This window comes from Cavia porcellus, unplaced genomic scaffold (assembly GCF_034190915.1).
Source record: "Cavia porcellus strain 051 isolate PalLab524CR breed Dunkin Hartley unplaced genomic scaffold, mCavPor4.1 scaffold_10, whole genome shotgun sequence".
Taxonomy (NCBI): Eukaryota; Metazoa; Chordata; class Mammalia; order Rodentia; family Caviidae; genus Cavia; species Cavia porcellus.
The window spans coordinates 82,604,325-82,616,974 of NW_026947493.1; the positions used below are offsets into that span (position 1 = coordinate 82,604,325).

Consider the following 12,650-nt stretch of genomic DNA (forward strand, 5'->3'; position numbering starts at 1 on the left):
GATGAAAACTAGGAACTCACACATCCCAGGTGCAAGAAAATAAATCCAGGCACATCAAAATGAGATGGCTTAAAACGGTGACCAAAAAGTGGCTGGCGAGTACTTCAGTGGTAGAATGTTTGCCTTGCATATGGGAGGCCCTGGGTTTGATGCCCAACACTACAAACAAAGAAACCTGTGACAAATAGAAAACCCAGAAACAACCAAAGGAAAAAGAATGAAGAAATGAGTGGCAGCCTCCACCAGGCCCACTTGACCTGGGAAAAAATTGTTGCAAAATATACATTGGAGAGTGCGCATCTAAAATACAAAAAGTACAAGGAAACAAATAATTCAGTGTTTTAAATAAGCAAAATATTTTAACACGCACATCTTAAGTAAAAATATAAGAGTGGCAGATAATCACATGAAAGGATGCCCAGCATGGGTGGTCATCAGGGAGGTCCAAACTAAAGCAGTAAATTATCACTACTCATCTACTGGGCTAGCTAAAAACAAGGCCAGCTTCCCAAGAGCTGCCTTTGGAAAACAGTCTGGCACGGACTTTAAAAGTGAGAGGTATATCCGTCTACCATAGAATCAAACAATCCCACACCTGTGTGTCTACCAAAGGAAGAGGGAAGCAAATGTTCATAATAAGACTTGGGCACACACATTGCTCACAGGATTTTGCTTATAAAAACTAAAACCTGACAAAAACTCACTGTCCACCACCAGATGGATGAGCAAATGCTGCTTATTCAGTAGTAGAATTCTACTCAACCACTAAAAAGGAATGGACTACCTGCACCAAACTCGGAGTCTCCGAATGACTATGCTGAGGGACAGAAGCCAGGGAAGAGGCACAGGCTGTCGCATCCTGCTGGTGCCACACTCTACGATGTTTGAATATAGTGGATATTTCACTACTGTGATGGTATCATGGATGTGTGGGTCTGTGTGTGTATGTATGTGTCTGTCTGTCCTTCTGACTTGTCTCTAAAATTCTGTGAATTTACATGTGTTGTAAATATGCACAAATACATTCTACTTGAATTTGTGTCTTGGTTACTTTTCTCCTATCTGAGACATAATACCCGACACCCACAAGTTAAAGGTGGTGGGCTTGGTGGGGGTGCTCAGGGTCTGTAGAGGTTTCAGTCACTGGCTGTTTCAAGGCAGGGAGGCGTGGCAGAGAGGACACGGTCCACGGCAGGGCGGCGGGCAGTGATGCTGAAGCAGCAGCCTTCCTCCCCTTTATCCCACCCAGGCTACAAGCCTATCGGCAGGTGCCACGTGCACGCAGGGTGGGCTTCCCGTCATTCACACCAGAGCTGTGCGAGGCCAATCAGTGGACACCTCCAGGACCGTACACTTTGAGACCCAGTATCACACCCCTAATCCATGTTCACATGCCCTCTGAAAAGCCCCATGTGCGACTGCAGGACATTTGGGGGGGACATCTAGACCCAAGTCATAACAGGTGATCTTGTGAAATAGAAAGCACTACCCGCTGGACATGAATGGGCCTGAATTGCTGATAAAATGTTGTGTTTGATTTTATGTAGCAAGGTTATTAAATAGAATTTCTGGGGAGGAAAACATCTAATTGTATACTGTAGATATGTGCATTCCTGGATGTCAGTTTTATCTCAATAGAGCTGACAGGCGGAAGAAGAAGAGAAGAAGGAGAAGAAGGAGGAGGGGAAAGGAAAAGAGGAGGACGAGCAGGAAGGGAGGAGAAGCTCATTTTTTCTGCTCCTGGGTCTCAACCAGGACAGGTGTCCTGCGGAGAGGTGTCAAGGACACGAACTTCCTAGAAATGCAGCCCAAGAGCCCCACCACCACCCCAGCTCAGACCTCTCAGCTTCTAACCTGTGAACTTCCCTCATCATTGTCCAAACAAACCCCTCAAGGCCATCGGAGAACCACCTCCATGGCTTCCCTCCACAGGGTGCCCTGTCCTGACTCAGCGGGGAGCCCGTGCAGGAGGCTGGAGGAGGAGGGATGTAACCAAGGGCCATCTGGATCCATCTTCCCGGCACCACAAGGACTCACGGGTCCAGGAAGTGGGGTCTGTGGCTCTTGGGCACAGTTACACAGCCCAAGTTGGCACCCAATCCTGCTTTTGTTCAGAGACTTTCCAAAGCCTCCTCCTGTACCCAGCTCAGCCTGCTTCCCGCTTGGGGAGCCACACCGCTGGCTTCCTGGTCCTACAATGAGCTCATTCTGGAGAGGAGGCTGTGGCCACTGGAACAGGACCACCGGGCGAGCGAGTGGGCCGCAGCTCATCAGCGAAAGCATGAATGGACCGCGGCCTCAATGCTAAAATAGTCTCCTGGCCTCGTCTTAATAGACCCCTGTCCCTGGACAGCTTTCACAGACAACCCCACAATTAGGGGTGTGCGCTGATCGGCAAAGCCACTTACCTGAAACACACAGTGGCCAGTGTTTGCTGAAGTTTATTTATGAGAAAGCAAGAAAGAAAGACCTAGCCTAAGCATAAAAATAGAGCGGCAGCACTCAAGTAAATTTGCGACTCTTCTCCCCAGAATCCTCAGGTATCACTATTTTGAGACGAGTTCAGTCTGAGGTAATACAGAAACTTAGCTTAGCAAGGAGCTTATTACTATGCAAAAACAGAACTAGCCCCTCAGCCCCGCAGTGCTGCTGTGGTTCTGAGTGTTTGAGACAGGGTCTTGTTAGGTAGTCCAGGGTGTCTTTGAACCCACTGTAAAATCCAAGCTGACCACCAACTCTCAGCTGTCCTCCTGCCTCAGCCTCCTGAGTGCTGGGACTATAGGTGTGGACTGAAAGTTTAACTCAGATCCTGTCCTCCCTGCTTGAGACTTTTCAGTGAGCTTCTGTGGCACTTGGGAGGGGCTCAAACTACCCCCAGAGGCCTGGCAGGCCATGGGGGGGCCTGATCTGGGCCCTCCTGACCCTGCCTCTGAGTTGGGGTCACCTGCTCACTCCCAAGATCCTTCCCACAGGATAGCCCTTCACCACGCCTCCTTCCTGACCCCGAAACTGGCTCCTCTCAGGGGCCAGGTATTGGCTGGGGTGTTTCATTTCTGCCCCTGCACAACATCTGTCAGACTCTTTGACTATTGACTGTTGAATGAATAATGAACCACTGTCGATTTGTTTGTAGCTTGCTTAACCCTCCCTCAAACTCCCAAGCCTAATTCAAGCATTCCTCCCCCTGCATCCCGTTCCCTGCCCACCATGGAGTCTTCCTGGGCTTCACACTCTTCAGGGTTAGAGACAGAGCAGGGCCACAGACACCGCTGGGCCCCAGCAGGCACTCTGCCCATGCAGTCCTCACGAGGGGCACCATCAGTGCTCTTTCCACCGCTCCGTCGTGACCCCCAGAGGTCAGTTCCTCTCTTATCAAGCTCGTGAGGTCTCCCACATTCCCAGTACCACCTGAACTAACATAAAAGGGTACAAGGCTAAGATTTTAGTGACAACCATCTTGTTCTCCCTGATAGACTGGAACGTTCTTCCATCCACCATTATTTAAAGCAAAAACTATGTCCTTGGAAAGCACCGCTCCAGATGCCACTGGGCTGCATCACACATTCTCCAACTCTTTCACTTATCGGCATCACTCTCTGCCTGGACTTACTCACCAGGGGTCCAGGTGACAGCCCCGCTCTGCTGTCTCACAACCCCCAAGGTTCTCTGCTGGATCCCTTGGGCAGGACATTGCCTCAATGCAGTCTAAGTTGAGGGCAGTACCTAGAGCTCTGTTAAGGTTGATACATTAGGTCAACTTGAGCAGTTTAGAAGTTTAACTGAGGACTCAGCAGGGAGCCAGGGTTCTTACTTTGTAAATATCTTTGTCCTGAGCAAGAGGAGGGCATGGAGATTTTGTGAGTGCTACATCTGCCCTGGGGGAAAGAGGTGGCTTGTGTACAGGATAAGGGAGAAGAGGCTCGCTCCCTCCCTCTTTGCTCTGGCTGCTTTTGCTGACTGCTGCCATGAAGTGTTGCCCCAGTGCCAGGCCACCCTGCCTTGGAGCCCGCTGATTGCGGACTGAAACCTCCACAAACTGTGAGCTTAGGGCCTTTCCTTCCTTCATTCTGGGTGTTGGGTGTTTTGTCCCAGCAACAAGAGAAAAGTAATCAAGCCAGCTTCTGAATCAAACATGATCAGAAGAGACGATTCTTCCAAAATATATTCCAAAGTAGATAGGCTGGGAAAGCATATGCAAGAGTTCTTTCTGTTGTCTTCTCCATCTGCCCTTCTGATTCCCCACAGATACAAACCTAAACACCTCCCCCAGGCCACTATAATTAAGTATCAAGGACTCCGCTGGGAAGAATCAGTGTTAAGAAATGTGTTCTGCACATGTGTGAATCTGCCTCGACAAACCCTTTAACTTCTCCGTGAAATAAAACCCAAACGAGCCCAAAAGAAAACTGAACATGTGATTTATTATATTTAAGATTGGTCTACAAGGCTTAAATACATCTGTTGTAGTTAACAGCAAATGAATGCAACTTTACAAAATCAGTATTTCAGTACAGGACTACATATGGCAACCTGCATTGGAAAACTAATATTTCCTCAATGCAGATATGCGGTCTGCAGCCCCCAGACGCTCCCACCACACTCTCAAGCTGCACTGTTCATTACAAGCTGTACTTGGAACTCGAGGCTACCTAAATCAAGCGTTAGAGAAGAGCAGTGGACGACTCATTCAGGCTTAATACGTCCGATCTGGTACAGGATTAAAATACTAAGGTGTTTTTTTCTTAAATGTCTTGGTTCAAATTAATAAATACAAACACAATATAAAAATATACACCAGGTGCTAAGGCTGGGCCACGCATGGCTGGGAAGCTAAATCTCACTCTCGTACGTATGCAGGTAGGTCTTGAGGGACAGGATTTCCGGGTAGCTGCGGCTGGTCTTCCGGAAAAAGTCCAGGCTGGTGAGCTGTTCAATGTCCCGCACCCGAGCCGTGTGCATCTTTATGAGCTCCTCCACCCATTTCGACTCATCCTCCGAGCTCTGCAACAGAAAGCAAGCCATGAGAGCCCGATTTTGCGGAGGGGTCAAGTGTGACTGTCACTCTGCTGCTCCCTCCTGAGCTCCCTGGCTGTCACCCCGCTGCGTTCCTCCCGGGTGGCCCTGCAATCGCTGCCTCCACTGTAACCCCTCCCGGGGGAATCAACAGCGCCAGCCAGACAGGTAAGACCAGACAGGTGAGATCTGTGCTCTCCAGCAGATTCTTCTCACCACAGGCATGAATCAGAGCTGTGGCCAGGGAGCCTGAGAGGTTTGATGATTTGTTTCCCTGGCTGCATCTCAGGAAGGAGCTCGGCCTGATGCCGGTGGGGCACTTGGCTCTGGCGACCCGAGAGGTCAGACTCGGTCCCGGGCTCTGCGGCTCCCTGCTGGGCCACCTGGTCTCGCTACCTGACCTCACCAGGCCTGCTTTCTTCATCGATTTCAAGGTGAGTAGTGCTAACTTCAGCAGCCCTTTGAGAGGAAGAGAAAAGGAGAGGAAGAAAGAAGAGGATACTAAGGAACAGAAACCTCGAGAAGGAAGGAAAGCCAGGCATGGGGATGCATGCCTGTAATCCTGGCACTCAGGAGGCTGAGGCAGGAGGATCACTGTGAATTCTAGCACAGCCTGGACTACACAAGTGAGTTCAAGGCCAGCCTGAACTGCATAGTGATACTCTGCCTCAAAAGAAAAAGGAAGGAGAGAAGGAAGATAGATAGATCTTGTTTATCTTATCTGTTTGATGAAAATGATCTCCTCTCTGGCACAATTGGAAAAATTCATTTGCCTCCCATCACCAGGCTACTTCCAGTGAAACAGGCTTTTGCATCACAAAAAATACATTCTTCCACTTCGGAGGGCCGCTGGATGGAAGAGATTGGGCAGCCTCGGGAGTGAGGACGCAGTCACTGCGCATGCGCAATCAGACAGGAAGTGGGACCATACAGAGGACCCCCTTCCCAGTTGCATTCCCTGCACCCGCAGCGCCCCCAGAGTCCTGGAGGTCTGAGTGCAGCTGCAATGCCCAGGACTGAGAGGTTCGGAAGTGCCCTGCAAACTCAGGTCCACAGCCCCGGAACCTGCAAAGCTTTCCCAGAAAGCTCGAGCCCATGCAGACCCGAGCGGGGCTCCACCCCCATCTGGGCTAGGCTGAATATGCACCTGGAGGCTGTTGCTTCGGGAAGCTGATGCCTGACCACCTCGACAAGGGGAAGAAATGGAAAGAAAGTGCTTTCCAGGCTGGAGAAAGCACATGTCAGCCTTCTGTGCCCCACCCTTCCACCCAACCTGCCCCAGACCTCTGCAAGGCCCAGGAAGTACCTAAATAGAACCCTCTCCGCAATGGCCCTGACCCGTCCTCAGAGTGACCATGTAATTAACCAAGTAGGAGGTCTCCAGATGAGGCCGGAGACCGCAGAGTAAGCACGAGGTTGGATTCAGGGAGAATTTTCACATTCAGCTCGTTTGTTTGATTTTTTTCAATGGTCAGTCAGTCCAAGTTTTCCTTTGTGAATGCAGCCATTTGACTACGCAGTCAGCAACGGAAAGAATTTTCCTGATGTAAATCACGGCCTGCTGGAATTATTAGCACTCACGGGAGAAGAATCTGTCCTTTGCTACTTGTTTCTTTCTTTGAGAAGTGATTTGCCAGTTTGACCAGAGGGGTATTTTTTTTTCTGATTTGCAAATGCTAAAATAGGATCCCTGATTCGTCATTAGGAAACACAGGCAATGGTGCACATAAAGAAAATATAGTATCTTGATGTTAGCTGGGCAATCCGCAGAAGCAATTGTTGGTGAAGACAGGTGAAGATGCAAAACTAACAAAGATATAATAAAAGTCAGGTGTGCACCAAGGTCAGTAGGAAAACTTTAAAAACAAAGAGCCAGGTGTGGTGGTGCCTGCCTATAATTTTAGCACTCTGGGAAGCCGAGGCAGGCGGACTGCGTGTTTGAGCCCAGCCTTAGCAACTGAGCAAGAGAAACATGTATGGGAAGAACAGAAATAGCGAGCCATGGTTCCAGGTGGTGCATGATTAGCAGTGCGGTAATACATATGGAGGCCGCACAGCGCCTGGGTTATAACATGTGCTCATGTAAACTGATGAATGCCACTACTTTAAAATTTGATTCCAAGCAATATTTACAATGTCATCTCCCACTACCACCCCCACTTCCAACATTCTGAACATCGCCCCAACTTCCACCATAACTGAAGCACAGCCCACGAAGCTGACAAACCCCACTGAAGCTGTTCCTCCCCGGCAGCAACTTGTCAACCCACGTCATTTACAGCCTCACACCGGAGCTGCCTGGGAGCAGGGCAACACCTAATACGCTCGAGCACTTCTCCTGGAGCGGCTGCTATGGTGCGCAGAGTGCAGTGCAGTCTGCTAACCGATGCCTGCCCTGTGCATGCACCCTGCTCCTTCTGTGATGGGAAACCAAAGCCTAGAGACTCTCACTTCCTGTCAAACTTGCGGAAAGCACTTTCCATCGCTCGAAAGATGCCTGAAGTGCTTCTATGCCTTGGGCCTGAGTGCTGGGCTGGTGGGGGCTGGGCTGATGGGGGCTGGGTTGGTGTGGGGCTTAGGACAGGGCTGAGCTCAGCACCATCTCCTCTTCCAGCCCAGGGTTTCTCTGTCAGTGTCTGAGTCGGGGGCAGAAAGGGCTGAGCACGGGGCTGAGAACCGGTGACTACTCCCCCTCCTAGTGTAGCCTGATTGCTGAGTCCCTCACCCCACCTCTCTATCTCTCCATTTCTTCCTCTCTCTGAAAATCTTCCCTTAGGGAGACTTCGAAGCATGCCCAGGAGTAGGGAGACTGCTGTGACGAACTGCTTTGACTCTCCTCTCCTCCAGCCCTTGTGGAAACCACACTGCTTTCTCTCTCCTTACAAAATACGAGTCCCTTCTGCAAAACTGAACCCACCCGGGCGCCCTGTGAAGCATCCCTCAAAATCACCCACCCACACACACACACGGACACGGGAACATAAAGCACTGGAGCACCAAGGTCCCGGTGACTTCAAGGAAGTCCCGTGGGCCCTTCTCCTGTCCCCGTTGGGTAACCCGAGTGCCTTCTAGGAAACATGCTCCCCTCAGGGGAGGCAGCGACCCGGCTCACGGTGCTGTCACACTCACACTGCAGCTCTCGTCGTTGTCGGCCCGGTGTGGCAGGACGAAGGCCGACACGGACAGGGGCCCGTCGCACTTGTCAGCCTGCTGCGTGAAGTCCAGGCAGCTGGTGAGGATGCTGTAGTAGTGAGTGGGCACCGGGATGGCGCTGCCTTCCACGTACCTGCAAAGAGGGAACTGTGAGCGCTGTCCTGGGCCAGGGATGACGGGCACCCTCAGTCACCCCAGCTCCTCTGTGCTCCACCTGCGAGGACCTCCCTGCCCAGTGCCCAACTGCCTCTCTGAACGAGATGTTGTCTCTGTCTGTCCCCCACTCCCTTTGAAGCAGGGAAGAAGGATATCCCAGGCCAATAAAATGGCTTGAGCCAACCGGGCGTGGTGACGCATGCCTGTAATCTCAGCACTTGGGAGGCTGAGGCAAGAGGGTTGTCACAAGTTCAAGGCCAGCCTGGGCTACATAGTGAGTTCAGTCTGAACTACACAGTGAGTGTGTTCAAAACAAAAACAATGACTTGAACCAAGAGCTGGAGGCACAAAATAGTGAGAAAATTGATGCTGTAGAAATGAGGCTGGCATCGTGAACAGAAGAGTAAACAGAAGATAACAGATTCCATGCCCCGGAGTGGAGTTGGCTCCAGTTAAGGTTTCGTGATGAGGGGTGTCATCATGAGACCCACATTTCAGGAAGGGGACTTTCAGAGTCTTCAAAAATGGACCAGAGTCGGGGATCCTGGGTGTAGGTGACCAACCACCTTTTCAAACTGCACTGAGATCCCGGAGTGGAGTGCACGCTCATTCACCAAACAAACTGCTAAGAGCTGGGCTCCTGGGACCATCTGAGGAGCACAACAGATCTGCTTGCAGGTAAGCTGACTCGTTACCCTTCTTTAAAATAGCATGCTCCTCTCCAAGTCTGTCTGCAGACTACAGGTGGACAGTCTCTTCCATTCTGTGCTGGCCTCCGACTGTTTCTTGTATGTGTAAAATTAAAGGTCAGCTTATTCTGAATTTCCCTGTATGTGTCTCTCACCTCCTTCACTAAACTGTGAGGTCCTTGTGAGCTGGTGTTTGCCTCAGCCATTTCTATCCCAGTTAGCACCAGGGAGAGAGATGAAAATAATCAACCCAGCCAGTGTATTTCCTAATGAGGTAGCTGACTCGGAAAATACAAAGGCTCTAAAAGTCTCCCCCAAATAATGGGGGCTAAGTGGAAATTCTCTTTTTGTCAAAGAACTGTTGAAAAATAAATCAGAATATTTAAACAGTTTGAGACATTTTCTTTCATGGAATGGAAAACTGCACTTACCTACCATGAAATTCAAAATCCCATTCCAATCACTAGTCCTGTATTTAATCAAAGACTCAAAGAAGCAAAGAATTTAAAAAGAAACTTAAAGGGAAAAAAAGGTTTAAGAGATGTCAACTTTTCTCTAGTACATGAGTATTTTTTAAAATCCTTCGAGTGTGTCTTGGCATTTAAACCACACACGCCGAGCACAGGGAAGCTTACTGCTTAATCTTGTCCTCTGTGTCATGCAGGCCGTCGTAGTCATAGTCAAAAATCGGTCCGCTTATCACGTTAACACCATTTCTCTCCGAAGCGTATTTCTTCACTAACACTCTCTGGAAATAATTCCACACTCCTGTGCAAAGACAAAATCACCTCTTCATGAAAAAACCTTGCTTCAGCCAGATTCTCTCAAGGATGCATTGTACGAGCCAAATGTCACGATCCGAGGGACAATGGCGCTCTGTGACTCATGAAAGGACCCTGTTCTACAGCTTTATCTGTGTGTCATTTCTGACCCAGCGCAGGGAGAGCTCTGGAGCGAGGAGACAACGGTGGGGGAGCTCAGTCTAGCCCGATAAGCCAGGGAGGATTCCCCGCCGAGGTCACGGAGCTGAGGTCTGCAGGACAGGGAGCGGGTGTTTCCTAGGCGGAGAGCTGGGGGCAGAACCCCTGACACAGGGCAGCGGAGCAGAGACCTCCCGCACTTCTGCATCACGTGCCATCACCAAGCCAGCTCCCAAGTCCGTCTGCAGCCTGACCCCTCCTTCCACAGAGATGCAGCTGTGTGACTCAGCCACCGTCTCACAGGCCACTCAGACACCTAACACTCAGCAAGCGGAACACTGCTCCCCCGGGTTCTGCATTTCCCTTCCTGTCGTGGTCACCAGAAACCGGACACCAGGTGTCCAGGCCAAGGTCCGAAGCCTTGGTCCAGACTTCTCTCTGTGCCCGTGAGGCAGGCAGTGTCAGTGTGGCCCCCACAGCATCCCAGCCTCCCATCTGTCACCACTGTCCCTGGTCCCATCCTGTCCTAGGCTCCCGCCCACCCAGGACAGGTGCCACCGTAGAAGGCGACTTCCTGCTTCCCTTAGTCCACATCCCATGTCATCCTCCACTGGGGGAGATGAGTAGATTCCCTTGTGTCACAGTCAGATCCCAGCACCTTCACACCTGCACACACTCCTATGCACACACATTTCTAACAATCCCATGATTCCTCACTCTAACTAAAATGAAGCCTCGCGTCTCGCTCATGGCCCTCACCCCTCTCTGATCTTCCTTCCTGCCCTTCCCGCCTCCGGAGCGAGCCTTTCTCCTGTCCTCCAGCCTGGCCAAACATGCCCCAGCCCAGGCTCTTGCATCTGCTCTTCCTTTTCCTAGAAAATTCATCCCCGACCTGTGGGTGTCTGATTTCCCTCACTTTCTACGTCACCGAGGTTTTGCTCACACATCCCAGCTCCAGGGCACATGCATGAAGACCAGCCAGAGGCACAGGAGAGGACTGGGATGGCAGAAGTCAGGATCAGAGAAGCCCTCCTGCCCGTGGAGAGGAGAGCACCTGGCCCGCTTCCCCCCAGGGCTCCCCGCGCTCCGGATCTCCTGATACCCCCAGGGACAAACCACCTTGGATAATTATTTACAGGACAGCAGGGCAGAAAACCAAACATTAATTTAAGGGGGAAGAAAAGAAGAGAGAGCAAGAGGGATAGAAACAACAATGAGAACAGTCAAAAGGCCAAAGCCACAGAAACGCGGCATGTGAAAAGAGCCATCCCCAGCAAAGAACAGCGAGCTCTCTGTGCAAGGCCTTCCACGCCAGCCCCGGGGTGGTACCATGTGCTCTCTTTATTACTGTTTGGCCAGAAAATGCATCAACAAAGGATAAAGAGATCCAGGAAACCCTGATTAGTGGCAATTAAATGAAGCTGCATTCCATATAATGTTGTGATAAATTTACTAACCAGGACGTCAAATAAACATTGTTTTCCTCTAAACTATGTGAGCCACTTCGCCAAGGGTAAGTGGGGGAGGCTTAATCATCACAGACAGTTTGGACTCACTTGTCCCCGATCTGAGACCCTCGTCCAGCCTGAAAGCCCCCTATGGTAGCCCATCCCTCCCCGCCACGTCACATTAGGGAGAAGTGCTGCCTTTCCTTACCCGCCCCACAGCACATAGGTCTGGTCATTGAAAAGGAACTAAAAGGCGGGGGGGGGGGGGCTATTCCATAATGCTTTCTCTGTGTTTGAATACATGGGTGGATGGGTGGGTGGATGGGATGGGTAGGGAGTAAATGGGTGGGTGGATGGATAGATGGATGGATGGATGGATGATAGATGGATGGGTGGGTAGATAGATGGGTGGGTAGGTGGATGGATGGATGGATAGATGGATGAGGGTTGGTGGGTGGATGGGTGGATGGATGGATGGGTAGGGGGGTGAATGGGTGGGTGGATGGATAGATGGATGAGTAGATAGACAGATGAATAGGTGAGAGGGTGGGAGGATGGGTGGATGGACGAATGGATGGGGAAGGGTGGGTGGATGGATGAGAGGATGGGTGGGTGGGTTGGTGAGTGGATGGATGGGTGGATTGGTAGATGGATGGGATGGGTAGGGGGGTGAATGGGTGGGTGGATGGATAGATGGATGGATGCATGGATGGGTGGGTGGGTGGATAGATGGTTGGATGGATGGGTGGATAGATGGGTAGATGATAGATGGATAGATGGATGGATAGATGATAGATGGATGGGTGGGTAGATAGATGGGTGGGTAGGTGGATGGATGGGTAGATGGATGAGTGGGTTGGCGAGTGGATGGATGGGTGGATGGGATGGGTAGGGGGTGAATGGGTGGGTGGATGGGTAGATGGATGGCTAGATGGATGGATGAATGGGTGAGTGGGTGGGAGGATGGGTGGATGGACGGATGGATGGGTGGGTGGATAGATGGGTGGATGGATGGGTGGGTGGGTGGATGGATAGTAGATGGATGGATGATGAATGGATGGGTGGGCGGATGGGTGTGTGGCTGGATAGATGGGTAGATGAGTGGGTGGATAGGTGGGTGAGTGGATGTGTACACGGATGAACAGATGTATGGATGGATTAGCTAATTTTTATTATGGAAAATAGAAAATGGATTGTTTTGTCACTAGAAAATCAGATCACAAATCCATATAAATCATGGAGGTCATGCAATAAAAAATCCCTTAACTATA

The 12,650-nt window shown here is 50.7% G+C and overlaps 1 protein-coding gene across 2 annotated transcripts in view; it reads right to left on the reverse strand.

Annotated features, from left to right (window-relative positions):
• Positions 1-4,401: 4,401 nt before the first annotated feature.
• Positions 4,402-12,650, reverse strand: part of Enpp2 (ectonucleotide pyrophosphatase/phosphodiesterase 2) — a 71,093-nt gene continuing 62,844 nt past the window's right edge. For both annotated transcript variants that reach the window (XM_063257666.1, XM_063257667.1), the window contains exons 23-25: positions 9,647-9,779; positions 8,143-8,299; positions 4,402-5,001 (exon numbers count right to left, since the gene is read on the reverse strand). In XM_063257666.1, coding sequence (XP_063113736.1) covers positions 4,831-5,001; positions 8,143-8,299; positions 9,647-9,779 — 461 coding nt within the window. In that variant the 3' untranslated portion in view covers positions 4,402-4,830. The remainder of the gene's footprint in view (positions 5,002-8,142; positions 8,300-9,646; positions 9,780-12,650) is intronic.